At 32.2% G+C, this 27,166-nt stretch overlaps 1 protein-coding gene across 1 annotated transcript in view; it reads right to left on the reverse strand.

Moving 5' to 3' along the window:
• The window catches only part of LOC127726238 (alpha-latroinsectotoxin-Lt1a-like), a 235,827-nt gene that overhangs the window by 173,615 nt on the left and 35,046 nt on the right, over window positions 1-27,166 (reverse strand). The window contains exon 3 of the mRNA XM_052233545.1: window positions 15,377-15,560. Coding sequence (XP_052089505.1) covers window positions 15,377-15,560 — 184 coding nt within the window. The remainder of the gene's footprint in view (window positions 1-15,376; window positions 15,561-27,166) is intronic.

Consider the following 27,166-nt stretch of genomic DNA (forward strand, 5'->3'; position numbering starts at 1 on the left):
AGGTAGGAGTAGTACAGCATTTTAGTATAAGTTTAAACTCTTAGAAGTTTTGGGAATATGAATGTTGAAAAAATGCCGCACAGCCCTATGTTTTGACCTTTGAATAAAGAGATAGTGCATATCAACTTTCCGTTCTAGGATATATTTTTTTACCAAACTTCATAGTACATGTCAAAGTTGCACAGCTTTAACCACAAAAGGAGTTCCTATTGGAAATTGCATTGTCTATATTTACAGAAGTTACACCTATATTGGGTGAAAACAGAGAACATATAGAATTTCACCAAATCTGGTTTATCTCATAGATTTTAATAACATTAACTCAAATATAAAGTTTTATAAATATTTCATGAAGATTGAGACACATGTGGAGCAGGATCTGCTTACGTTTCCAGAGCACCTGAGATCACCCCCAGTTTTTGGTGGGGTTCGTGTTGCTTAGTCCTTAGTTTTCTATGTTGTGTCATCTGTACTATTGTTTGTCTGATTGTCTTTTTATTTTTGGCCATGGCGTTGTCAGTTTTTTTTTCGATCTATGAGTTTGACTGTCCCTCTGGTATCTTTTTTCCCTCTTTGAGAAAATCCAGGGCCTTAAATATGATGACTCGGTATAAATTCACAGTTTATAGTATGCATAGTTTATTTAAAGCCCTGAATGCAAAATAAAGTCATAATATATGCATATTTGTAATTCAAAATGTTAAGAAGTGCTTATATTTACTCTTCGCATCCATTGAAACTCATAGATCCTTGCTGAATATTGTTGTTGGGTGTTTTGTCCTGTCGATAACCCACCAGTTAGCCGTAACACCTGAATTTGTTTTTGTGACCGCGGCAGATGAAATACAAGCTACACATACAAAAATACCTTTATAAAACTAACAATGGTGTGTTCTATCATAAATGTGTACTAAATATTCAATATTCACAGAAACAGCAGAATAATTTAGCAAATTTGAGGCCCCAGTGGCAAAAAAACAGAGAAAAATGCCTACCCCTTGGGTCATAAAACAGATAATTTAACCTGCAAATGCTATGATTTTATCAGTTTGAAGGACATTTGTATATTAAAGAATAACTGTACTTGGAAGTTATACAAAAAACAGATGTTAGCAGTTAGTTTTATAAAACCTTTAGGAATTCATACATCCGACTGGTATCTTCATAAATACAACTTTTGCAAATATGGCTTTGTTTGAACATTCTAGTTCATATATAAGCTAAATTATGTAAGAAATATGGTAGAGATGATATTGTTGTGACAACATTTCTGAACTGACCATTTGAGGCAGAAATTGTGAACTTTTATTGACAAATAGGCACACAGTAAGATGTGGACTGGAGACAGAGACAGGATTGAATACTTTATATAATCTTGAATGTTGGAATGATTAATTACCAAACGTTACATTTATAGTATTCTGAAATGCGTTCAATTTGTAATCACAATAGTTTCAAATAGGTTCTAGCTATTTCATCTCAGCAAACATGCACATTGGGTAAACTGACAGTAATTAAAGTCTTGTTTCTGAAATCTTTAAAAAATAAAACAGGGGTTTGGGTATAAAATGTACTGTAAAAGAAAAGTTATAGTATATGCAGTTATATCTTTAAGGCTATAATTCTGATAAATAAGTATTGTTGTGAGAAAAAGTGTTTTTCAAGAGTTTTCTTTTTGAATACATGTTAGTATAGGTTGCACTTTGTAAATACAGATGTTTCACAAGGCACGCCTCTTTTGGAAAGATAACTAATATTCATAGATATTTTGTTTTGTTTACGTACTGGTTCCCAGATATGATCTCTATTTTTCATCTCATAGAGAAATAAGCTGGGAATGTTACCAGTATAAAACAGATTGTAGCGTTGAAAATGAATTCTGAAGAAAACACAAACTAAAGGTAGGAGTAGTACAGAATTTTAGTACATGTTTTAACTCTTACAAGTTTGGGGCATATAACTGTTGAAAAAATGCCGCACAGCCCTATGTATTGACCTTTGTAAAAAAAAGTAGTGCATATTGACTTTCCGTTCTAGGATATACATTTTTACGAAACTCCATAGTAAAAGTGGCTCAGCTTTAACCGCAAAGGTAGTTCCCATGGGAAATTGCATTGTTTACATGTACAGAAGTGTAACATATAGCTATCTATGATGAATGACGTCGTTCGGTATTCAGGGGGAGTGACCGAACACAATATGTATATGATAAGTGCATTGATTTATGTGCTTTTCGAAATTTGATACTTTTTCATATTTGTTCGGACAGTTTTTTTATTTAATCAATATACATGTAATAATATTAACGATATCGATTTTACAGCATCATGCGCATTTTGACAATTAATTATATATCAGTGTCACACCGGAAGCTCTAGACACAGATGTAGGCTATGGAACGCCACAGCTGCCTTATGTGGTACTCTGATATTATGTTGTATTTGTACATCATAGCTTGACGATATTTTCTCTAAACATAATAAGGTTTTGGCATTACATAATGATATTTTGATACAACTCAATATGAATTAGTCATTACTTTATGATATTTCGATATCACAGGATATGGTTTCGTATTGCCTTGATATAGTTTTGTCATTACATAATATGGTCTTATCATTACTCGACGTGGTTTCACCATAATTTAATGTGGTTGTTTCATTATGCATTGTGATTTTATCATTCGATGATGTTTATATGGCTTAACGTAATGTAGTTGTTTAATTGCATGATGTGGTTTTCTTATTTCGTAATGATGAAAGGCCAATTTTTTGTATGGCTTTAACATTCAATAATATTGTTTCAAAATGTTACAATTTTACACTACATGGTGTGTTCGTTCCAGTAATGGGTGTGGTTCTGTCATTCTTTGATGTCGTTATCATATTACTTGATGAGTTAAAACCACGTGATCATTTGGGAAAAACAAGTTCTATTTTTAAAACAGATTTCCAAGTTTTACGTGCCTCGGATGAGTATGGCCATCCATCGAGCTAGAGTTTAAATTAAAATTTCGAGTGAGTCTTTGATTTCGAGTTAGAATTCAAGAATTAAATTTCGAGTTAGCACTGAGTTTCGAGTTGAATTCGACTTCACCTTTGAATTTGAGACACCTTTTGAGGTAGAGTTCGAGTATCACTTCAAATGTGAGTCTCATTAGACTAAGATTAAGAGTTCGTATTTGATTTTTCTTTCACGGACCATAGACTTTTGCATGAATTTCAGAAAAGAGGGCGTAGGAGTATGTGTATACAAGATAAACAATGTAACAGTGTACACAACACAACATAGAAATCTAAAGAAAATTAGGAGATGTGGTCTGATTGCCAATGAGACAAATATCCACCATAGTTTGAATACATTGGATGTAAGAAATTATAGGCAACCTTACGGCCTTCGCCACACCGTAAAGTTGGCAAAAGTAGGCCACCACGTGAAAATATGAAACAATAAAAACGAGAGCAAACTAACGGTCTAATGTATAACAAAACAATTTCCGAAAAACAAATATGACAAACATTAACCAACGACAACCATTGAACTACAGGTTCCTGACTTGGGACCGGAACATAACGAGTGTGGCGGAGCAAAACATGTCTGTGAGCGATCAACCCCTACCCTCACCTGGGACAGAAGTATGAAAGTACAACATAAAAAAGGTAAAAACCAGATGCAATTGGCTTAGCTCAAAAGATCGGTATTACTGGGCAATATAAATCCATCAAAATCCTTGGGTGATCGCGAGATCAAGATAAAGCATTCACAGACAAACAGTTATTTTAATATTGTTTTTACCGATTACCGATAAATGGACTTTTCACAGTCAACATTACAATTTTACATTGACAGCAGCAATCTCAGACTGCTTCAATTTCAGAACTAAGGAGAAAAAACGGCCGTACCAAGTGGTTTGGTAATATCCCCCTGATGTCCGAAATTTTAATTTTTTTAGTACTTTTTTTCTTTAATATTTTTGTCTGCCGTTTTTCATAACATATAACTCGGAACAATAACAAGAACTTTCATTTGGACATTAACTCAATGGAGAGCGACACTCATTCGAAGCACATTCAACAAAAGAAATTTGGAAATCGGTTTAGAAATAGATCTATTTTTTTTCAAAACTGATCACGTTCTTTTACCTCATCAAGTCATGTGATAACCATAGCATATAAGAATGACAGGATTGAACTGGAACGACCACATCATGTAGTGTAAAATCGTTAATTTTTTTAGATAAAATTATGTAATGTTGAAGTCATATAAAGAATCAACAAATCACAATTACCAAATAACAAAACCATGCACGTTTTGAAACAACAACATTACGTTAACCCACATACACATCAAATAATGTTAAAACCACATTACTAATTACAAAACCACATTAAACTATGACAAAACGATATCAAGTTATGACAAAACCAGATTAAGTAATATCAAAACATCATTAAGTAATGTCGAAACCATATTATGTAAAGTCAAAATATCATCAAGTTATGATTACACCACTTAACGTAATATCAGATACCACATAAGATAGCTGTGGCGTTCCATATATGACAAACAAAAGATAGTTAATAACCCCGTTTTCGACAAAGATATTCCTTTAATAAATCCATTAACCAATATTTAGTAGAGAGGTATACTGTGGGCCCGAAATCTAAAGATTTCTGGTCAACAGTGAAACCTTTTCTTACAAATAAAGGCTTTGTTCACCAGAAGAAAACTGTCCTCTCTGAAAATAATGTTTTAATTACAAAACAAGAGGAGTTGTGTAAAATATTTAATGGCTATTTTGCAAACGTTGCAAAGAATATTGGAAGCAATCAAATAAAGATGGATGATGATCACCCGAGTATTTTGGCCATTAAAGATAATCTTCCAATGTTGAAGAAAAGTTAAACAGTTTTACCTTTTCCCCTATTGATCAAGACTTTGTTGAAAAACGTATACGTAAAATTAATGTTAAAAAAGCCACTGGAATAGATGGCATTTCACCTAAATCGCTACATTTTGCTAAACTTGCTATTGTAAAACCTGTTACAGATATTGTTAATTTATCATTTTCATTGTCTTAAGGAAGCTCAGGTTGCACCTATTCCCAAAAAGAATAGTGTATTAGAAAAAAGTAAATTATAGACCGGTAAGTGTATTACTGGCCATTTCTAAATTTTTTGAAAATGCCATAGAAGTTCAATTAGTACAGTACTTTAATAATATCTTCAATCCGTTTTTTGCAGTTTTAATAATTAGATCAGGCTTTAGATGTCAGTAAAGAGTAAAAATCAGCCCTAGACCAAACAAAATACCTTGCAGCTATTCTTATGAACTTGTCAAAAGCTTTTGACTGTCTCCCCAATGACTTACTGCTACTGAAACTAAAAGCTTATGGTCTTTCAAAATCCTCACTTGATATGTAATACAGTTATTTAACAAAAAGAAAACAGTGTGTGTAAGTAAACCAAAATTTAAGTGGTATGCTTGACATATTCCAAGGGTTACCACAAGGTTCCATCCTTGTACCCATCCTTTTTTAATATTGATATAAATGATTTGTTCTTTTTTGTAAAAAAATGTTCTTCATATAATTATGGTGATTACAATACCTTGTCAAAGTCTGGAAATTCCTTACAAGATGTAAACTTACAATTTATTACTCATTTGTTATGTAAAACTTTAGCTACTGCCCTTTTACTTGGCATTTTTGTGGGGAACAAAATACCAGAAAAATAGAAAAAAATACAAGAACGAGCGCTTCGTTTTATTTATGAAGACCATCAGAGCTCGTACGGAACACTCCTGCAGATTTCAAATCTTCCATCACTAAAAACTCGTAGAATGCGCTCAATTGCCTTGGAGACCTTTAATATAATTTATAAAAAATGTCCTTTGTGTATTCAAGATCTAGTTTATATAATGTCAGGGATTTGAACACTGTTGAGGTACCTAGAACCTCAAGTGATGGAAAAAGATCTTTTGGATTTGAGGCAGCACAAGTATGGAACTCCGTTCCAAATGAGGCTAGAATTATGACCCCTTTGGACCAATTTATGAATTATATAATTCCTTGTGTGGGGGTAAAAAATGCAACTGCAGTTCTTGCCGTTTTCATCCAGTGCTGCATCATAGCCGAAATTTCTTCCTTTTCTTTTTTCTTTTATTTCTGGCATTTTGTTCTGCTTTTTTATGCATTATCATATATACCTGCTATCAAATGCCAGTGCTGAATTTTTTTATTTATTTTATGCTTTTTAGTTTGTTAGTATTTTATGATGTTTCCGTAAGTTGCTGGTTTCCAAATTCAATGGACATAGAGGTGTTTGCCGCATGAGCATTGAACCTTGAGGCTCAAAAATCAACATTATTTTCCTTTCTTTATATTTGCATGTTTTTTTTAATTTTTATTAATTAGTATGTGCATGAAGATGCATGATTTTTATATGATAGTCGTTTAAAGAGCTCACCAGAGTACATGTTTTATCTGTTAATATGTATATAAATGCCGACTTCAAATAAACTTTACTTACTTACGACTTTAAACAAAAATTGACCTTTGGCCATTTCTTACGTTGTGTATTTTGAACAACTTGTTTGCTATGCCTGTGTCTGTTAGATTTTAGGTTTTCAATTTAAAACAGTAGTAAACTCTTTAAATATTGCTTTTATCGGTGCTAATATTGATTTTGTTTAAAAAAAAATTATTTTCATTTGAGACAAGCGCAACAATGCGGCAGGGTAAACATGTTTTGTGAGATCTCAACCCTCAGCCTATACCTTAAGCCAATGTAGAATAAACAAACACACAGCAATGCGTATAGTAAAACTCAGTTTAAAAGAAGTCCGAGTTCATTGTCAGAATAGGTAACAGAAGAAACGTTTGACTAAGCAAATGACAATGATACATAAATTAACAAAGGACTACTAGCAGTTACTGACATGCCAGCTCCAGACCTCAATTAAATTGATTGAAAGGTTATGTCTTCATCATATAAAAATCAAGCACTATCCCTTTCGTTAGGGGTTTAATATGATACCATCATAAAATATATGAGAACATAACCTGTATCATGCCAACAACTGGTTTAAGAATAAATGTGTTTATTTCTGATGCAATGTTATTTCCAAAATATACCATATTTAATGACCTGACAACAGTATCGTAACTATGTCCCTCCTGAATAAGACATTTTATGTCTTTGATCTTAATTTGTTGGGTGTGTACCGACTATTTCTTTATCTTGGAAAACATGATTGATTTATCAGTTGTAATTGGCATTGAACAAGCTTTTAGTTACTGCCAGCACTCTTATTTCGGAGCTTTATGGCTATAATTTTTTAATGTTAGCTGGTTGTGTGCATCGTGCTGATCTTTTGAGTTTAGCCAATTACAACGGTTATTTATATTTTTTACAGTTTAGTATTATTTGTGCTATCACATTACTGTCCCAGGTAAGAGTGAAGGTAGAGCCCTCACAAACATGTTTAATCCCATCACATGATGTATGTGCCTGTCCCGAGTAAGGAGTCTGCAGTTCATTGGTTGTCGTTGGTGCAAGTCTATCATATTTGTTTTTCGTAAATTGTTGCGGTATAGATTATACCTTTAGTTCTTCTTGTTTGAATTATTTTACATTTTTGAAGTCGGGGTCTTTTATAGACGACTATACGGTACGCGTATTTCCTTATTGCTGAAGGCCGTACGGTTGCCTTAAATTACATACATTTACATAATTTGAACTATGTTGGAAAGCTGTCTCATTGGCAATCATAACACAATTCATTGTTCATATAAAGTCTCTTAAGTGACGCTCGAATACATTATTTTTTAAATCAAACACCTACTAGAGGTTTCTCAACATCTTAAGAACGAACGAAAATCGCCCTAACTTGACGCAACTTGCCGTAACGAAAAAAGAGGGAGCGTTTATTTATTCACTAATTTTGGACTAGCGGCTGTGCACTTCCTTTAGAAATGTCTTTTACGAAAAAAAAAAAAACATACATGCAGGGTTCTTTTAAACCATTCTGAGTTTTAGACATATTCTTTTGACTACAAGTAGTCTCAGATCTGTACTTAAGTGTTTTTTTGTTGGGATTGGAGGGGCAATAAATATTTTTGAAAACTTATTTAGGGTCAAATCAAAGGTAAAAAGTCAAGCGCAAAAAAGAGGTAAAATAGATCTTGGAGTGAACGTCTCTAGGGATAAGCCGGTTTTTAATTTGAAAAAAAAAAAAACATCCTCGCATCCGAAATAACTTTGTTGCCCCAAGTCTCTTAAATCCAAATGTACACTTCTTCGCCTTAAATGATTTATAAGCTAAATTTGCAAGAAGATAAATAAAGGGAAATGTTGAAATAAATGTTTAAACATAGCCAGTTGACTTGTAAATGATGTTCAGTAATGTATATTGTTTGGCCTTTGGTTTGTTTTGATTTCATGGACATTCGTATTTCTCTTTTTGTATGATTTTATTATCGAAAAGGCCTAAACATATGAGTATTAATATATTTCTACTTGTTTTCTTGTTAATTTTTTTCGTTGAGCTTTCATGACATGTTTTTAAAATTTATTTCTGTTTTTATTTCCTATTTGTTTCTATCTATTTTAGGCAAGTAATTTAAAAAAATGTAAAGGATTAATAATAACTATATGCCTATCAGTTATGTTGGTGCTGTACCACTCATATTTTCAATTCGAAAACACAAAACTATTAATTTACGATATATCGAGTGCACCTTTATATGTCTATTATGACACTCGCCACCCCTCCCCCCCCCCCCCCAAAAAAAAAAAAAAGATCAAGCCGTTATTTTTCTCGTTTATATTGTTTTGCACCTGTCAGTTCGGAGCCTTTTAAAGGTGACTATGCGGTATGGACTTTGCTTATTTTTGAAGGCCGTACGGTGACCTATAGTTGTTAATTTTTGTGTCATTTGGTCTGTTGTGGAGAGTTGTCTCATTGGCAATCATACCACATCTTCTTTTTTTTCAATTTATACAACTAAAACCTTGACTGCTTCAAACTGTGTAAACTGAACACCTAATAAATTCAAACAAATCTATCATTTTCAAACGATCCCACTATTTATTTTTATCTAAAGAGCGGGCAAACAAAAACAACAAAGATATTTTGTATTAATCAATCATACTGAAATCATTTTACATAGATAAAAATTTGTCCATACACTTCGACATTTTATCTTCGAATTGTTGTACACGTTCCTGCATCTTTATATACTTTTTATACGCATCTCTTGCAATTCTGAAATAGGTTTCCACTTTGGTGGGGTTGGGCCGTTATTTTGATCGTCTTGTACATTTTCATTCACCACTTGATCGTTATTCAACACCGCTTGATCACGATTAACCACCGCCTGTTCCTGATTCACCACTGCCTGATCATTATTCACCACCGCCTGATCATTATTCACCACAGCCTGATCATGATTCACTACCGCCTGATCATGATTCAACACCGCCTGATCACGATTAACCACCGCCTGTTCCTGATTCACCACTGCCTGATCATTATTCACCACCGCCTGATCATTATTCACCACCGTCTGTTCCTGATTCACCACTGCCTGATCATTATTCACCACCGTCTGATCACGATTCACCACCGCCTGATCATGATTCACCACCGCCTGATCATGGTTCACCACCACCTAATTATGATTCACCCCCGCCTGATCATTTGGCACAGCATCCATCTCATCATCTATTGGAATCGAAACTTTTCTATGATCAGCTACAAGCTCACCATTTCCTTTCTGTAATAAAAAAAAATACAGGGTGACGAGTGTTACATGTATGAACACACTGTACATGGAAACAGATAGAAAACCTATATTTATATCCGCAATTTGTAGATGTTATTGTGATCCAGCATTTGAAATGAAGGGGGGAAAAGGGGGTAGGGGTCCGGTATATTTCTGGAGAAAAGAAAGGGATTTGAATGTGTGTTTTTGTTTTTGTTTTAAATACTGGAGTAACTACGTTGCAATTTCAAATTTCTAAGTTTAAAATTGAAAATATGAGTAGAATTTCAGAAAATATGTTAAAATTTCAAGAAAAATGTTATTAGGAAATTTCAACAGATTTTTTAAAATTTTCATGAAAGTTTCTTGAAATCACAGGGTACAGTTTCTTAAAATTTTAACAACATTTTTTGATATTTCAGCATTTTTCCTTATACTTTTATAACATAGTTTTTTTAATTCTAAGCATACTACATTTAGTAGTTTCTGGAATTTCAACATATTTTTACCACATATTTTAAAAATTTTCAACATTTCTTGAATTTTCATGATGAACCTTAAAATCAGATTGTGTTACATGTATAAACTTCTATACCATTTCTTAAAACTTGAAACTTTAACTTATACATAGAAAATTACCTTTTGGTGTTTCGCTTTAAGTCTTTTCTCGTTTGGATGGCATTTTTTGGTGTATCTCCTATCGTTTGTCTTTATTTCAGCTATAAACTGCCTGAGTTCTTCGTTTTGTATAAAGACTGGATCTTTAGATGACAATTTTGTTATCTGATCGGACATTCTTCTTTTAATCTTCTCAAAAGGCCCATCTTTGTAGAGAGCTTGGCATTTCTCTGGCAGTCTGTCTATGGCCTGTTTCACTTCTGGGTAAACAGATGGCCAGTTGCATCTGTTTTTTACATATCCTCTAACAATAAGAAGTTGTTCCTTCACTGAAATTTCCACATGCGTTCTCTTCTTTTCAGCCAGGATTCGAAGACAAGCACATGTGCACAGAACGGTCTGTTTGAATATTTGTTTTCCGTTTCGGTTGAGATAAGCTTGAAGACCAAACGTACGGGGAAAAAATTGCGGGATCGAAACAAAAATCGAGCTGTTGGACTTTTTAAAAGTAATAAATAGATGACTGTTTTCTTCATTTGTTTTGGGGATTACTTTTCAAGTGTGAATTTCAGTTACATTTTTAAAAAGAAATATGATCTGTTACTGCTCATAACAGCGTCATGTTTGTATACAAGAGAAAAAAAATCGTTTTTTACATGTTCAAAATCAGATCAAAGAATCCTTAAAAAAGACTAACTGATTTTATTGACACTAATGGTTGAACTTTATCATATCCTAACCTAAATATATATGTATATATATATATATAAAAACAGTAATGTCAAAAATATTCAGCATTTTCGAGTTTATGAAAATGATTGAGATAATTTTGTTGATGTGTACTGAGATAAAATTCTTATATATATATATATATATATATTTTCAGCCTTATTTTTTTCCTATATATATATATATATAATTGTTATACAGTTTTGAGTTTTAAAATTGAGAATGGAAATGGGGAATGTGTCAAAGAGACAGCAACCCAACCAAAGAGCAGAATACAACCGTGGGCCAGCCGTAGGTCTTCAAAACACCGACAAAATTTCGCACCCGAAAGGCGGATTCAGCTGCACCCTAAACAAAATCTGAACTGATAACAATATCGAAATTTTTTTAACAAACTCAGTTGAAACCAATTACGGTATTTAAAAAACTAATGCATCTTCAGCTTATAAAATTCCTGAAGCCGGAAAGGAATAGCAAAACGAGAACACATTTGTCGTTGACTATTCAAAATCGATAAAAATTAAGCAAGCTGAGTTAAAAGCACTCTGTTTTTGGAGACAAAATCGCCCGTTGTATACATGTATACCATTTGAACAGACCTAGATGAACGAAGAAGAGAAAACGTTCGCTTTTTTTGCTTTTGATGTATTCTCACTTAAAACTAATGGCTTGTCCACCACCGCCATACATTCCAGACGAACAGTTCTTTTGTATCTTACTGCTGTTTCAGATGTACCAGGAATATTTGGGACTTGTAACAATGCCTTTACCATTTTTCAATATTCGCCTTCGAGATAGAATTTTAGAAAATGAAAACCAGGAATCACTAGCGACGAATAATGTGTACGCAACTCTCTGCAACCGTCCCTATGAATTTTGGATTCTTTCCAGAGAAACTGTTCGTTCTTTTAATAATTTAGTAATTATGATATCACAAAGGATTCCCCAGATTAGATTTGGAAATAGTTATGTTTCTCTCGAAAACAGAGTGCTTTTAACATTGATCTGGTTACGACAATATCCGACGTATACCCTGTTATCTCTATCTTTTGGACTTAGTGTAGCCAATGTAGGCAAAATTATTAACAACATGTGGGTACTACTTTAGGAAGTTTGTTCACCACTTGTTACTTGGGCGAGCGTACAAGAATGGACAGCGAAGCAAGGACATTGGAGAGAAATGGCAAATGTCGTGGGGTCCATCGATGGTACTTCTCATGAGATTCTAGTTCCAATGGTTGAACCTCAGCAGGAATTTTACAGTGGACACCGTAATATCATTGCATTCACACACAGGTGAGATAAACGGTTACCCGTATATAAATAACATGAAAAGCTAAATGTACACACACCTTTTTTATCAAAATAAATTAATAAAAATCATATAGACCTTTAGGAAATCAATGTTTTTTCCATTTATCTTATTTTCATATTGTCTTTAATGAATCACTCTCACAGGAGCCTGTTGTGTTTTCATAAACTGGAACACTGATTTTCATTCTCATGTACCCACCGCCCTTTTCCTAAAAATTTCTTCGACCATAGATTTCATCCAACAATAGAAAAAATTAAGGAAAAAATGGGGGGGGGGGGATTACATGTTTAGTGAACAAAATGTTCATTTTACACATTAGTTCTAAATGAATTTAACAATTACAGAAAAAGTTAGTGACGTCGTCGTTTATTTATATAATTACTCGAACTGGATTGAACCTGTTGCTTAACAATGTATACATTTAACCTGTTGAAAAGAATATGCGAACAGGTTGAAAATTGAGCCGGGCATTTGGTTGAAATCTTAAAATTGTACTATGGCTACTTTGGTATAAAAAATGGTCAATTATATATAAAAGCTATTGTTTTAAAACAAAAAGTAAATACATATTTTTGATTTTTCAGGTGATAATTGACAACGAAAAGAATATTTGCTATATCCATTCTGGCTTTCTTGGACACGAAAATGACGATCATGCGTATCAGCAACTCGGACCAATTGGACCTGGCGCACTCTAGACTTTCCAGCAGGGTACTTTATTTTAGGAGACAGCATATACCCAAACACTCCTCCTCTAATCGTTCCATATAAGGCTGCCGAAATTTTTCGGGCAGATGCAAGAGAAAAAAGGAGGATGAGAAAATTTAACAGACTACACAAGAGCAGGCGTGTGTATGTAGAGCATGTCATAAAAGAATTAAAAACATTTAAAGTCATTGGTTCGTTGTACTGTCACCCAATATGGCAATTGGCATGTGTTGTAGAACTTTGTGCTGGGTTATCAAAAAGACGTGTGGATATAATAAATGAAACATACTAAAGTTTTGTCATCTTAATCACTTTTCAATCCTTTAACAAATGCTAATCTCGTCGTGATATGCACGGAGTACTTGCCACTGAGCGTTAAACATCCAACAACCAATAAATCAAATGCACAGACAGTGACACAAAATGCAAGTTTTTTTTTTAACAACGACATTACAAAAACAATGTTCTTTTTTAATGGGTAAGGGAGATAAATCGAACGCATATACGACATGTAAACAAACATAACTCAACGTAAGATTACGCAACATTCAACAACACAAAATCAATCGGAACACTAATCTTTAACAACAACAATAAAATGCAAGGTTGCAAAAAGAATGTATAATTGTTTATTGTTGTCTTTAAACATACTGCAATATCGTTAGAAATATTTTTCTGCACAAAATGACTGCTCCCTACCGATACGTTCGTCGAGTTTCGTCCGTTCGTAAGATGTTGAGAAACCTCTAATACAACAAAAACTTAAGATAGGAATTAGAAGATGTGGTATGAATGCCAATGACGTAAACATAGTCAACGATAGGTCATTGTATGTTGTTCAACATTTAGCAAAAACCATATAGAATAGAAGGTTTAGATAAACAATCTTTTGAGAACGATAAATTTCCATTTTTTCCATTAAAAAGTCTTCAACGTTATGTATATCGACGTGCAACATTTAATTTCCTTGCATTAATGTAAAGTTGTCGAAAAATATGTACCAATCGTTAATAAGAATAAACTGTGTCTCACAAAGTTTCAAACATCGAGCCAGTGATTTGTTTCCATCAAAAGTTTGCTCTACCACTTACTTATTATCTTTTTTAAGAGTTAGTTGTAAGATAGACATGTTGTACAGAGACTTGTTCATTGGGAATTTCGAAATAATCAGATTTTTGTTAGTTTTAGTTGTCTTCCCATAATTTCTTATATGCTTAGGTATAATTTGTTTACGGTTCAGTATGTCTATTTAGTTGTTGAAACCTCCGAGAGCACTATAATATAAGAAGGAAGAAGATAACAAATCGGAAAAAGACAAACAAACACATAGTAATTTGAAAATTGATCGAAAAAAAAAAAAAAACAAGCCACAAAACACAAATTTTGAAATTAAATATTGAGTAACATAAACATTACCAAAAACCCTGGGATAAACACAAATTGCTTATATCGATTAGATGTAAAAAGTAAAAATCACAAAAATACTGAACGCCAAGGAAAATTCAAAACGGAAAGTCAATAATCAAATGGCAAAATCAAAAGCTCAAACACATCAAACGAATGGATATATAACAACTGTCATATTCCTGACTTGTAATGTGTTCTGTACATTTATAAACGAATTCTCATTTATACATGTCAATATGATTATTTTGAACAATGAATGATCTGTGAATTTAAAGATTAAGAAGGACTTTAACTTTAAAGACAACATTTCCTTTTTTGAAAATGGATTTTTCTGATTTTTTGAAAAATATCGAACCAGCAAGTAATAAACTACTGTAACCATGCATCAGAATATTTAAGAAAGGCTGTTCTTAAAAAAAAAAATACAACAAAAGTTAATGATAAAATGTGTTGAATGTATCATATAGTTTTGATTACATATAATGCTGGTAATTTAAAGATAATTTCAATCTCGTTCACCAGGACTATTTTGCAAAAGATGTATTTTGTCCTGCAATTTTAATTCTAGTATACATATGTTGATAGCGCTGGATGGTGTTGGACTCCATAGAATAACCACGGCTATGTTTTTTAGTAAGATGCCTTATTGTGGCTTAGCGGTTCCTTTATGTCAGGTTCATTCCTATATTCGGCGTAGAAGAAAATAGAGATTAGGAAAGATATCCACCGTTTTTCATAGTTATCAACTTAGCTATCTAATCGCTGCTTAAATCAAAAATTTATCTATTATTAAGAACACATGCCATCCTCAAATGCATATCCGTATCTCTTACCTCGGGTAACATAATCTTGATTTTTTTCACACTGTTCAGAAAACCGTAATCGATTTGTATCAAAAAGACATGTGTATTCCGATCTGAAACTGCTTAAGCAATATGCTGATGCCCTTAGTGTTCTCTGAGATATATCTGGACATTGTAAATGGTAGGAAACAGTCGTACACATCACTGTCAAAATCTAAAATATAACATATTTTATAATTACATGTACATACAATCAATATAATAACTTAGTATGTTTCTTTTTAGCAAAAACCATTCCATAGTGCTATCGTAACTGATATATGATAATGTCAAAAGCTTTAGTATTGAATCACATGTACAAATGATACGTACATTACCATGATTAGTGTTATTGAGGATTTACACAATGTCTACAAAATATGAGAGATGCTTTTTTTATGTAATTTTCCTGTAACAGTGATCATTATTGTTTAATATTTCATAATGAGGTTATGCAAACGAAAATACCAAATTCACAAAAATTCCAACTGACTCAATTTTCGCAAAATGAAATTATTCACAAACTTTTGCTACTTTTTTAGGTGATGAACCAAAAACCACGAACGTTTCAACTATGTGCATGCTTTCAAAACTGCACCAAACACCTTATAAATATAAAATGTATTTTGTCTTGAAGCCATTGTTCCATTACTAAACTGTATATTCTATTTACTATTACACTCTATACAATCAAAACCATGTTAAGGGATTAATTTTTTTGTGAGTGTCAAAATTTTGTTGAAAGTACTTGACAAATTGCTTGTTCATATTGGTGCATTTGAATCTGTTCTAAGTTTTGGTATTTTTTTTTGCCCTATACTCCTTTTTGCTTCATAATCTCATTAAGAAAATTAGCTAATTGAATGATGATTTAAATAGTCAGAATGTGAATATATATATATCCAAACAGTTTTAGGTTAGTTTTTAGTAACATTAAACAACGGAACTATGTCAATGGGATCTGCTTTGATATGATTACTGTAAATGGATTTTCACGACATAACATTTATAATTGCTATGGAGATTACGCATACCACCAAGTTATCGGAAATTACAATATGGACTCACGTGGACTTATTGTGGACATGTTTCTGTATTATTATTATGTCTAAAATCAGCAAAAATCCATCGAGGAAAATCTGATACAAAAATTTCATATCAATTTTAGATATTAAGATGACTTTTTAGGATCTCAATAATGAAAACCGCAGTATGAAAACTATAAAGATTTATTCTCTCGAACTTGCTTGAAAAATCAATACATACATATGTTCAGTGAATTTTAAGTGGTTTTTGCTTTAAATATGACATTGTATAGTATTCAGAATAACATGGACAGTCATGAATTAAATCATTATACTTGCGAAATAGCAGGGGGTGTGGGAACAAAACAAAAGCAAACAAAATCAAACGAAACTAAACGAAATGAACATGTTTAATTACCAATCAAGGTAAACGATAAAACAAGAGGCAGACGGGCATCAAAGCGTAGAAAATTGAATAAAACAAATACATATTTCTAAAGAGCGAAGACTTAATTAAAAAAAAGACACACTTTCATTATGGTCATTCTTGAGTAGGAATAAAAAGAACAAAAAGAGTTGAATCATTTTTCATTACAAAAACAATATATAAGGAAGAGGCTTTATTTCTTTAAATAAATCGGACATCATCATATGATATATTAGTATCCTGAAATTTTCAAGGTAGCTATTTAAAAAAAAAAACATTTCCCCAACATATTTCAAACTCCATCAAACAGGTTAATTTTATCTACAATAAAAAATTTCTAAAAGAAGCTAAGCATTTCAGATAATTTATTTAGAACTATTTGGTTATCAAAATCAATCAAAAGATAACAGCGAAATTCGAATTTATTGGTCGTAATGGACAAAAGGTATTCTAGATTGGATAGTCGACTCCTATCTAACAATTGTGTTTGTTCCACACTTTTGCCCAAACGTCACTTGCTTAATAAAGCGCCCATCAATTTAGGAGAACAGTGAAAACTGACCAACTCGCAGTAAGTCGAATAATATGGTAAGATTGAGTATGTAAATATGTATGTTAAGCAATACTGATTCAACCAAAATGGTTAAATAAACGTGAATTACTTTAAATTTGAAGTCAGATTTTTTATTTTGCTTTCGGCTTCTTACTATCTGCATCCATATAGGCTGATATAATCATTGAACGTACATTTTGAACGATCATCTTTAGTCTTTTATCGATTTCACGACGATCATATATGGCCTTTTATTATTGATTTCAAGTCCAAGTATTGTTACGGTAGCTGAAATACCGAATCAGTGGTGTCGTAATGAACGTCGTTTCAAATGTAGGAGGTTGTCGATTGGATTTTTTTAAGTATCTGCTTTACACTGCTTATCCGCTATACATGCTGTCTTTAAGATTTAGACCAATTATTAGAAGCTTGGAACCAGGATAATGCTAAGAGGTAGACCATTTATATCAAACTCAGCGTGGTAGTCTGAAAGTTTGAATTCATACCACATTTCACATAAACATTCCAGTCTGAATATCCATGTAATAGTTGCCGCTGTACATACAGTGCCATTCTATCCATATGAGCTGTGGGCATTTTGATAAATGCGTGCTCTGCGTTTTAATTACATGAGCAACACCATACAATAGTAATGATAATGAAATATTTGTTTGTGGTTTCATAAGTTTGTATATGCGATGTTTTCTCTCTCTTGTAGAGGCTTGCAGATACTTAGCCTGTTGCCCAGTTCAATTTAATATATTTTGAAAAAGAAAACACATTATTAAACAAAACCGCAATTTAAATGATATAATGTTTTATAAGTTCACATTACCGATACGCATTTTAGAAAGTTGCAGTGACCAATTTTAATGGTAAATTATTTTCGTTGATTTTTGTCATATATACTTTTCCTTTATTGATTTACTTTTCCTTTATTGATTTAGCATAATTTTGGTCGTTGGTTGTCTTATTTTATTATGTCATGTAAAACGATAGGTAAAGCGTCCGGCTGAGATATTGTATTTTCGTGTGATATTAAATGCGGTCAGACCGATTAACTGCATGCAATTCACTAGTAACAATATTTAAGTCTGAAACGGTCATTTTGGTCTGATCAAGTCTTAATCGACTGGATTTACTGCTAGGGAAAAACGTCAAGACTTTTTCAGTCTTTCAGACGCTGTCACGATATACCGTGTTAAGTCCGTTCAGTCATGTCAAGATAAACAAGACAGATTGTTCTTGCATTCGATTAAGACTTGATTAGATCATGTTCAGATCAAATCAGACCAAAGGTAAAAATGCTGTTTAGATTTTGTAAGATCGTGTTCATTCGTGTTAAGATTTTAAATATTCGGATGCAAAACGGGCGACACTTTCTCTGTGTTTATCAGGGGTTGTTCCCCCTTTATGAATAAAATCGGCAAAGCTTGGAGGATATTCTTTTGTGGTCTTTTAATGTTATATTGTATGTCTATTTCATTAAATAACGTTTGCAAACTTGCAATTCATTTTTTCTGATGTTATTTCAAGTCAACTTTTAATTGGTTATATAAGAAAAGAATAATTGTTGTAACCGGAAAAGTGTATAATTCATAAAACTTTGCAGTCGTGCTTTCTGGCATTAAGTAATCTAGTATTTATTCATTCCATCTGTAAAGATATAATGATTAGTAATAAATATCAAAAATGTTCTTAAATAAATGTTTGTCTGTGATTTAAAATAATTGTTCTTAGTCATATGAAATTTGCCAAGGAAAACATATTCTGAGTATCTTATGTACTTTATATTTTTCTAATTTTTGACAGATGACAGATATTTGGTGAAAGTTATTTGCATTTCAATATACGGATTATCTGAGCATTCAACCGAAACGTGTTGTCAAACACTATCTAAATAATTATAAATACCCATGCAACGCTGTGACTGCTTTATCCATGGAATTTAAGTGAAATATATTTAAATGTTTTATCATATATAAGGATACACCGGATACAATTATTCCATTCACAAATTATGAAACATTGTTTTTAAATAAATGCAACAAGAATACAAGCATAATTTAAAAATCTAGGTGACAGTTTATATTTACTAAATATTATTTAGTATACACTGTAAAAATGGTGTTTAGAGTCTAAACATAATCCTAAACGCAAATTTTGTTCTCACTTGAGCACATGTTTAACCTTAAACATGTTCTACTTTGTATATATGTTTAGGTTTAGAACATCATAATACTGTCTCATAAGAACATGTTTAACCCTAAACATATTTAACCCTCTAGAACATGTTTAACCTCTATGTGTTCCTTTCCTAAACATGCTTAACCTCCGTCATGTTCCAATTCTAAACATGTTTAGCCTCCGTCATGTTCCAATTTTAAACATGTTTATCGGGTATATTTGTGCTTGAGTACTCGTGGTAAATACTACTGTGACAAGAGTCATCCAATCAGTCTTCAAAGACCATACAGTAACTCCAAAATCTACTGTCGGTGTCTAAAATTACATTGGAATCTTTAGATGTGCAAGCAGTCGCAACCTGAAACAGATTAAAACAATCCACAAAGTATCATGTATAAAATACCTTAATTTTAATAATATTTCTTTAAATATAATTATCATAACGTTTGTTTGCGATTCCTTTTATAAATAATTAACAAAAAACGTGAATTCAGATGTGTAGATGTAAAACAAATTTAAAAAATAATATGCCTCCCCCTTTTTGTCGATATTGTAAAGGACCTTGTGGTGTTTGAAATTTCCTGTAAGGACACTCTCTAGTTTCACCTAATTACATTGTAATTGACAATAATAATAGATAATACTTATCTGACAGTTCCGTCGTCGCTTTTTGAACCTTCCATGGCATGGATTGTTGATCTTCTGCATCCCGGAATTTCAAAATTTCAAACGCATGATTATTTGCGCACGCGCCAACAGTGCTTCCTATTGTTTGTTGTGTTCTAAACCTAAACATGTTTAGGCTCATGTCATGTTTAGCTTATAGTTATATCTAACTTCAAGTGTCTTGTGTTCTAAACCTAAACATGTTTAGAGGAATATCACGTTTAACATTGAAGTGTTTAGGATTAGAACATAATCCTAAACATGTTTAGATCTAAACATGTGCTCAAAGTGTTCTATCTCTAAACTCCTTTTTTACAGTGTAGGTACCTATAAAACCCGATTTAGCAAGAACTAATAAAAGAATAAACTATATCGATTGGTAAAAAGAAAATGCACATATTTATAATTCTAGTTTACGGTTTATATTTCAAATATGACAAATGACCTCCCGCACTCAGGGAGAGAAAACTGTCGAGACTACCAATGATAATTGTTAGATAGAATAATAAGTACATCAGTCCTTCTCAATTTTATATTTATATAATCAAAATATGCATGATGGTGCTTAATAAAACCGGTTTCAAATGTTTAATTTAAGGAATGCTCTGATTTCAATACTTAAATCTTTCTCTTTTGCTTTCGATTGATATCATTCGCATATCATGTAATATTGTTCGCTGAACATTCAACAACCTTAGCCAAGCATATGCACTTCGGAATGCAATCTATAGAAAACAATAAATAATTAGATATAGGAAGATGTGGTATGAGTGCCAATAAGACAACTCTCCATCCAAGTTACAATTTATAAAAGTAAAACCATTATAGGTCAAGGTACGGCCTTCAACACGGAGCATTGGCTCACACCGAACAGCAAGCTATAATGGGCCCCAAAAAATTACTAGTGTAAAACCATTCAAACGGAAAAATTGTTTTAAATTATATACATTGTGCGAGTGTCGTGTTCGACTTATAATCCTTTAATCTATAAAATAGTCATAAATTACTATTAATATAATTATTCTGTTGCATGTACGTTAATCTATATGCGTGTTTATCGCCAGTTTACTTAGAAAGATGTGAAAATTTTTAATTTTCTTTCAACAAAATTTCCTTATTCAATTTGCTACTCGTCTACAAAAATAAAACACATATTTATTGATTCATTTTTGCCATCGAAGTTCTTGATAGGTATGTTTTTTATGATCTATCTATCCTTAATTCACAAAACTCTGGATTCATTTTTGATATAATACCTGATAGTGTGAAGTTTACAAATAAGACGTTTTTTTTCCATCAAATAAGTCTTTTTCGAAGAGAAATGCCGAAATACATTTTACACACGGCTACGCCAGTAATTTTTTTTACCTAAAACAAAGCATTTTTCAGTCTTATTGGAATGTTATAATTACAATTAATTCCAACTAAAGTAGCCAGTAGATAAAAGTCAAAATATGTCCGATCTGCCTATTTTTGGACATCAAAAATATTCTTAATCTTTTCCAATTTGCAAATATATTTGGTGGTTTTTTTTTTGGCACATGGTAGATGAAAATTGTATGATCTAACTTTTTTCAGAGGTCTGTCAAATCTTGAAAATATGACAGTTCCGTGAATCACACGTTGCTACAGAAACATCTCATACATGTATTACAAAGAACTCTTTCAGAAACTTGCAGTACGCTGGTTATATTTTATATTTCTCCGTTTAAAAAGAAAGTGTTAAAATAAGAATGGGAAAACAGGAAAAGGGGGAGGGTTGTTACACGACACGTATTTTGCAAATAAATGTTGAACGAATGGAAACTATCTTACTTTTTTTTTTAATATCGAATACACAATCAAATCTCTTACTTGTCAATTTTTGCAGTAATTTTTTTATTGACAGGTTTCTGGAGGCATTTGATTGGACATCAGATAAATGTAGGCGTGGGAATGTATAACTTCCCAATCAGCTGTCTTATAAAACAAACCTGTGTGCGATGATGTTTGAGCATTGTCGGCATAGTTTTTTTTAAATGAATTCTACATTAAACGGATGTTGCTGCTACTGTGGTCTTGTCAAAAATAGACAACGCTTATATCTATATATATCTTCCACTAAGTATATTCATGGCTTGAGGGAAAGAAAGCAATTAATCTATACTCAATAACCCTTTCAGTAATGATTTGTCATATTAGAGGAATCTGAAATAAACCAGTTAAATTTAGACAATAAATATGAAAATTTTGTTAAAATTGTACATACTGAAATGGATTTAAAGCTAAATAAACGTAAAACTAATATATATGATGGCAAAAGTAACAAAAGGAGACGAATGAAAAAATCGTGGTGGAACGACAACTTAACACTACTTTGGAACGATGTATGTAAAGCCGAGCGTGCGTGGCATAAGTGTCATAGCGGATGCAAGAAGGATTTACGCCATATATTTGTAGAAAAACGGAAATTATTCGACAAAAGCAGTCAGAAAGCTAAACGACAGTTTTGGTACCGCAGTCAGGAACAACTTCTAGATGACCAACAACGGGATCCTCGAGAGTTCTGGAAGAAGATTGGTAAAGTCGGCGTTGGAAATGAACGACAGAAATCTATACCGATGGAAGTGACACTAGACGATGGGACAACTAGTACAGATACAAACATTGTGTTAAATAAATGGAAAAACTGTTTTGATAAATTATTAAATTGTAATAATCAGACCATTGACACTAATGTTAATATTAATATTCCAGATGATTTTTTAGATAGGGAAATATTGTTTGAAGAAGTAGTAAATGCTGTTGCTAAAAGTAAAAATGGCAAGTCACCTGGTATTGATCAGTTGTCAGTAGAATTATTTAGAAATAATGCATTGATGTTAACTTTGCATAAGTTATTTAATATATGTTTCAAGTATGGAAAAATTCCTTCTGTATGGGGTAAAAGTATTATAACCCCAATTCCTAAGTCTTCAACTTCAGATCCACGAGATCCTTTATCATACAGGGGCATAACTTTAGCTCCCTGTGCATATAAATTATATTGCAGTGTACTAAACGATAGATTAGTGTATTGGTTAGAACAAAGAGATATTATTCATGATGAGCAAAATGGCTTCCGTAAAGGTAGAAGTACCATTGACCATCTAAGTACATTAACTTCAATTATTGAAACTAGAAAACTGAAAAAGTTATCAACACTCACAGCTTTCATAGATTTTAAAAAAGCGTATGATACTGTTAGTAGAAAATTACTGTTTACTAAATTGGATGATTTAGGAATTAGTACACATTTTTTATGTACATTGAAAGCTATATATTCACATGTAGAATGTTGTATTAAACTTAATGGTAATATGACAGACTGGTTTAGCGTTAATTCAGGTTTAAAACAAGGATGTGTATTATCGCCTGTTATGTTCAATATTTTTATTAATAGTTTAATTGATGTAATAAAAGCACTAGACATTGGTGTAGACATTGATGATGAAAAAGTTGGTATACTTTTATATGCTGATGACATTGTATTCATTGCTGAAAATGAAAATAATTTACAGACTCTATTAGATGTATTAAGTAGTTGGTGTGTTACCAATTGTATGAATGTGAACTTAGATAAAACTAAAGTTATCCATTTTAGGAACCCTTCGGTTCAACAAACATCTAAATCTTTTTTGTTAAATAATAATACAGTACAAATAGTATCTTGTTACCAATATCTGGGTCTACTGTTGACAGAATATCTCGATTATAATGAGATGGCTAAAGCTGTAGCAAGGTCGGCAAGTCGAGCTCTAAGTTTATTGATTGTTAAAAGTAAAGCACATGGTGGTTTCCAGCACAGTACCTTTACAACATTATTTGATACTCTGGTCTGGTCAGTCATAAGCTACGGTGCATCCATTTGGGGCACTCGTTCATTTTCTTGTATAAACGCTGTCCAGAACAGAGCTATCAGGTTCTTTATGGGTGTTGGCAAGTATACGCCAAATGATGCTATTAACGGGGACATGGGCTGGAGACCACCTAGTGTAAAACAATGGACATGTATCTTTAGGCACTGGGCAAGATGTAATGTCATGACCAATGACAGAATAAATTATAAAGTTTTCAAATGGTCACATAAAAATGCTGTGAATAATAAGAAAAACTGGTGTAATAGAGTCATGAAAAAACTTAAAGATTGTAATTTTGATTTGTATACTAGTATTGATAGTGTGCTGCATAAAAATATTGTTCTACAACTTGAAAACGTTTTATTTAATAAATATATTACAGAATGGCAAACGAAAATTTTGTCACAGGGTAATGGTAACAAGCTTCGTACTTATAAGCTATATAAATCACAATATTGTACAGAGTTATATTTAAAACAAAATATGTCTATTAAATTTAAAAGTGCTTATGCAAAATTTAGGTGTGGTGTTGCTCCACTTAAAATAGAAACAGGACGATATGAGAATAAACCAATAAATGAAAGATCTTGTTTTATGTGTAAAAATGAAATTGAAGACGAAAAACATGTATTTACTTTATGTCCTTTATATGCAGACCTTCGAAATATATTGTATAGTGAAGCAGTAAAACATAATGATCAATTTTATAACGTGTCTAATGACGAAAAGTTTATATTTTTATTCAGAAATGAAGAACTATGTCAGGTAGTTGCTAAAACCTGCTTTAATATTTTATGTAGAAGAACAAATTTCTTATTTGTATATAGCTGATGATGTATTTTAAATCTTAGATATATATAGTTTTAAAATTATGTTAAATATTGTATATAATTAATCATTTAATAGTCTCTCATAATTCTTAATAGAATGGCGCTTGTATATGTTTTAGTATTTAAGCTAATGATATTTTACTGTTAGTTTTAATATACTATATGTTTTATATATGTTTTTCAATATTTTATGTTATTCGCAATGTTTTATATGTATATTGGAATGTATAATGTTATACAAGTGGTGAGACTTTAATAAAAAAATAAAAAAAAAATATTGAATATTGATATTATTAAACTGATTTTATTTCTAAACAAAGTGTGAATACATAAAACCAAAACAATTAAAGATCTGCCATTAACACGCAATTCTCCAAAATGATGTAACAATTTAGAAAGCCTGAATATAAAAATTAAAATAATAATTTGAAAGGTAGCAATATTTTACTACTTAAAGGCATACTTTTCCTTTTTTTTAACCTACAAGAGAACTTTACCAGGAGCCATGGATTATATCGCCTGTATATTTTCCAAACGGTCATGTAGATTGATGGCGTCATGTATTAAGACAGAAGTAGGGTCACCCGAATCATACAGATTAAATGACATACACCGATTTGCTTGCTCAATAACTATAACATATTAATCTCTCTCTCTCTCTCTCTCTCTCTCTCTCTCTCTCTCTCTCTCTCAAGTGCACTTTTGTTTATCACGTTTATTCCTAGTTTCTATTATGGTGGGTTGGCCCATTGTGACACTTGTTTAAAATACATCTTGGGATCATATTGGGAGCACAAAGAGAGAGAGAGCCTGCGTCTAAACACTGCTAAGGACTCCTTATTGCACTTAGGACTCCTTATTGCACTAAGGACTAGAAGGGGTGTAATAACATGTAAACACATTTCAAATATAATGAATTGCATCAACTCCAAATTTTATATAAAAAGAACCACAAATAAATGAGTTATTGAACAATGTTTAGGCCCGTGTGAGTTTTCTTTGATATTGCCGAAAATAAGTGAACCGTTAGACACGTGTCAAATTACATAACCGATTACACTATTATCTTTAAAAAAAGTGAAAAAATAATTTGTTGCATAAGAAAAAAACCAGATATTAGATATGTTTACCATTAAAACACTTAGGGATTTATTATTATTTTTAATTTTTTTTTATTCAACATCTATTGTTTTAATCTAAAGTATACGTCGGTTAATTTCATGATAAAACATGAAAATTGCAGTGGCTGATCAAGAAATTTTCATAAAGGGGGGGGGGGGCACTGACTGCCTCAGAGGGAGCCCGCTCCAGTCATGCTTCAATTTTTTTCCACAAAAGTGGGGGAGGGGGCTGGGCCCTGTAAAATCCTCTAAATCTGCATCTGCATTGTTTAGTGTTTTTTTTAAGTAAAGAAAAATGTTTGTCCTGAAAAATAGCCCCCCCCCCCCCCCCCCCCCAATAATTAGTCATTGCCTCAGTAAGGAGGAATAAAATTTTGAAACAACAGATAGCAAAATGTGGGTACAATATTTGATATATATGACAGACGACGACGGACACAAAATGATAACAATGAATAATTTCAACTACCACAAAATACTCTTTTTACATAATTTAACTTGTTTAAGGAATATATTTCTGGACAAAAACGGATTCAGTATATTTACTATACAAACAGACGACAGACTCCAAGTGATGGATGAAATTGTTGCTTTTATAGTTTATTTCCTTTTTAAGTGCAATATTTGATTGATTGTGATTAACGTCCAGTGACAAATATTTCATGCATATTCGGGAAGAGAAGCCGGGGCCGTTTAAGAAATAGATTTTGAAGAATTAAGTGTTACACATATTATAATTTTCTCATCATTAGGTAAAATTTTAATTTGTACAAATCATTATATTTTTTGACAAAATTATATATTTTGCTCTAAACTAGAAATAGATTTTGCGGGATATAATTCTCAGGAATTATTCGTATATTTGGATGTGTCGATTTTTGCCGTGGCGCAGTTTGTTTACGACTAGTAGTTTAATTATCCCTTTGATAACCTAATTCTGCCATTTTAACGGTGTGTATATGCTCTGAAGATGATAAGATTTAAGATTATACTATCTGTCTATAGAATAGTGGCTATTCTTCCGTATAGCCGGAAAAATAGCAAAAATGCCTATTTTCCCGGCTGCCCGGAAGAATAGCTTTTCTCTGCCATTA

This window comes from Mytilus californianus, unplaced genomic scaffold (assembly GCF_021869535.1).
Source record: "Mytilus californianus isolate M0D057914Y unplaced genomic scaffold, xbMytCali1.0.p SCAF_17, whole genome shotgun sequence".
In the NCBI taxonomy this organism is placed as follows: Eukaryota; Metazoa; Mollusca; class Bivalvia; order Mytilida; family Mytilidae; genus Mytilus; species Mytilus californianus.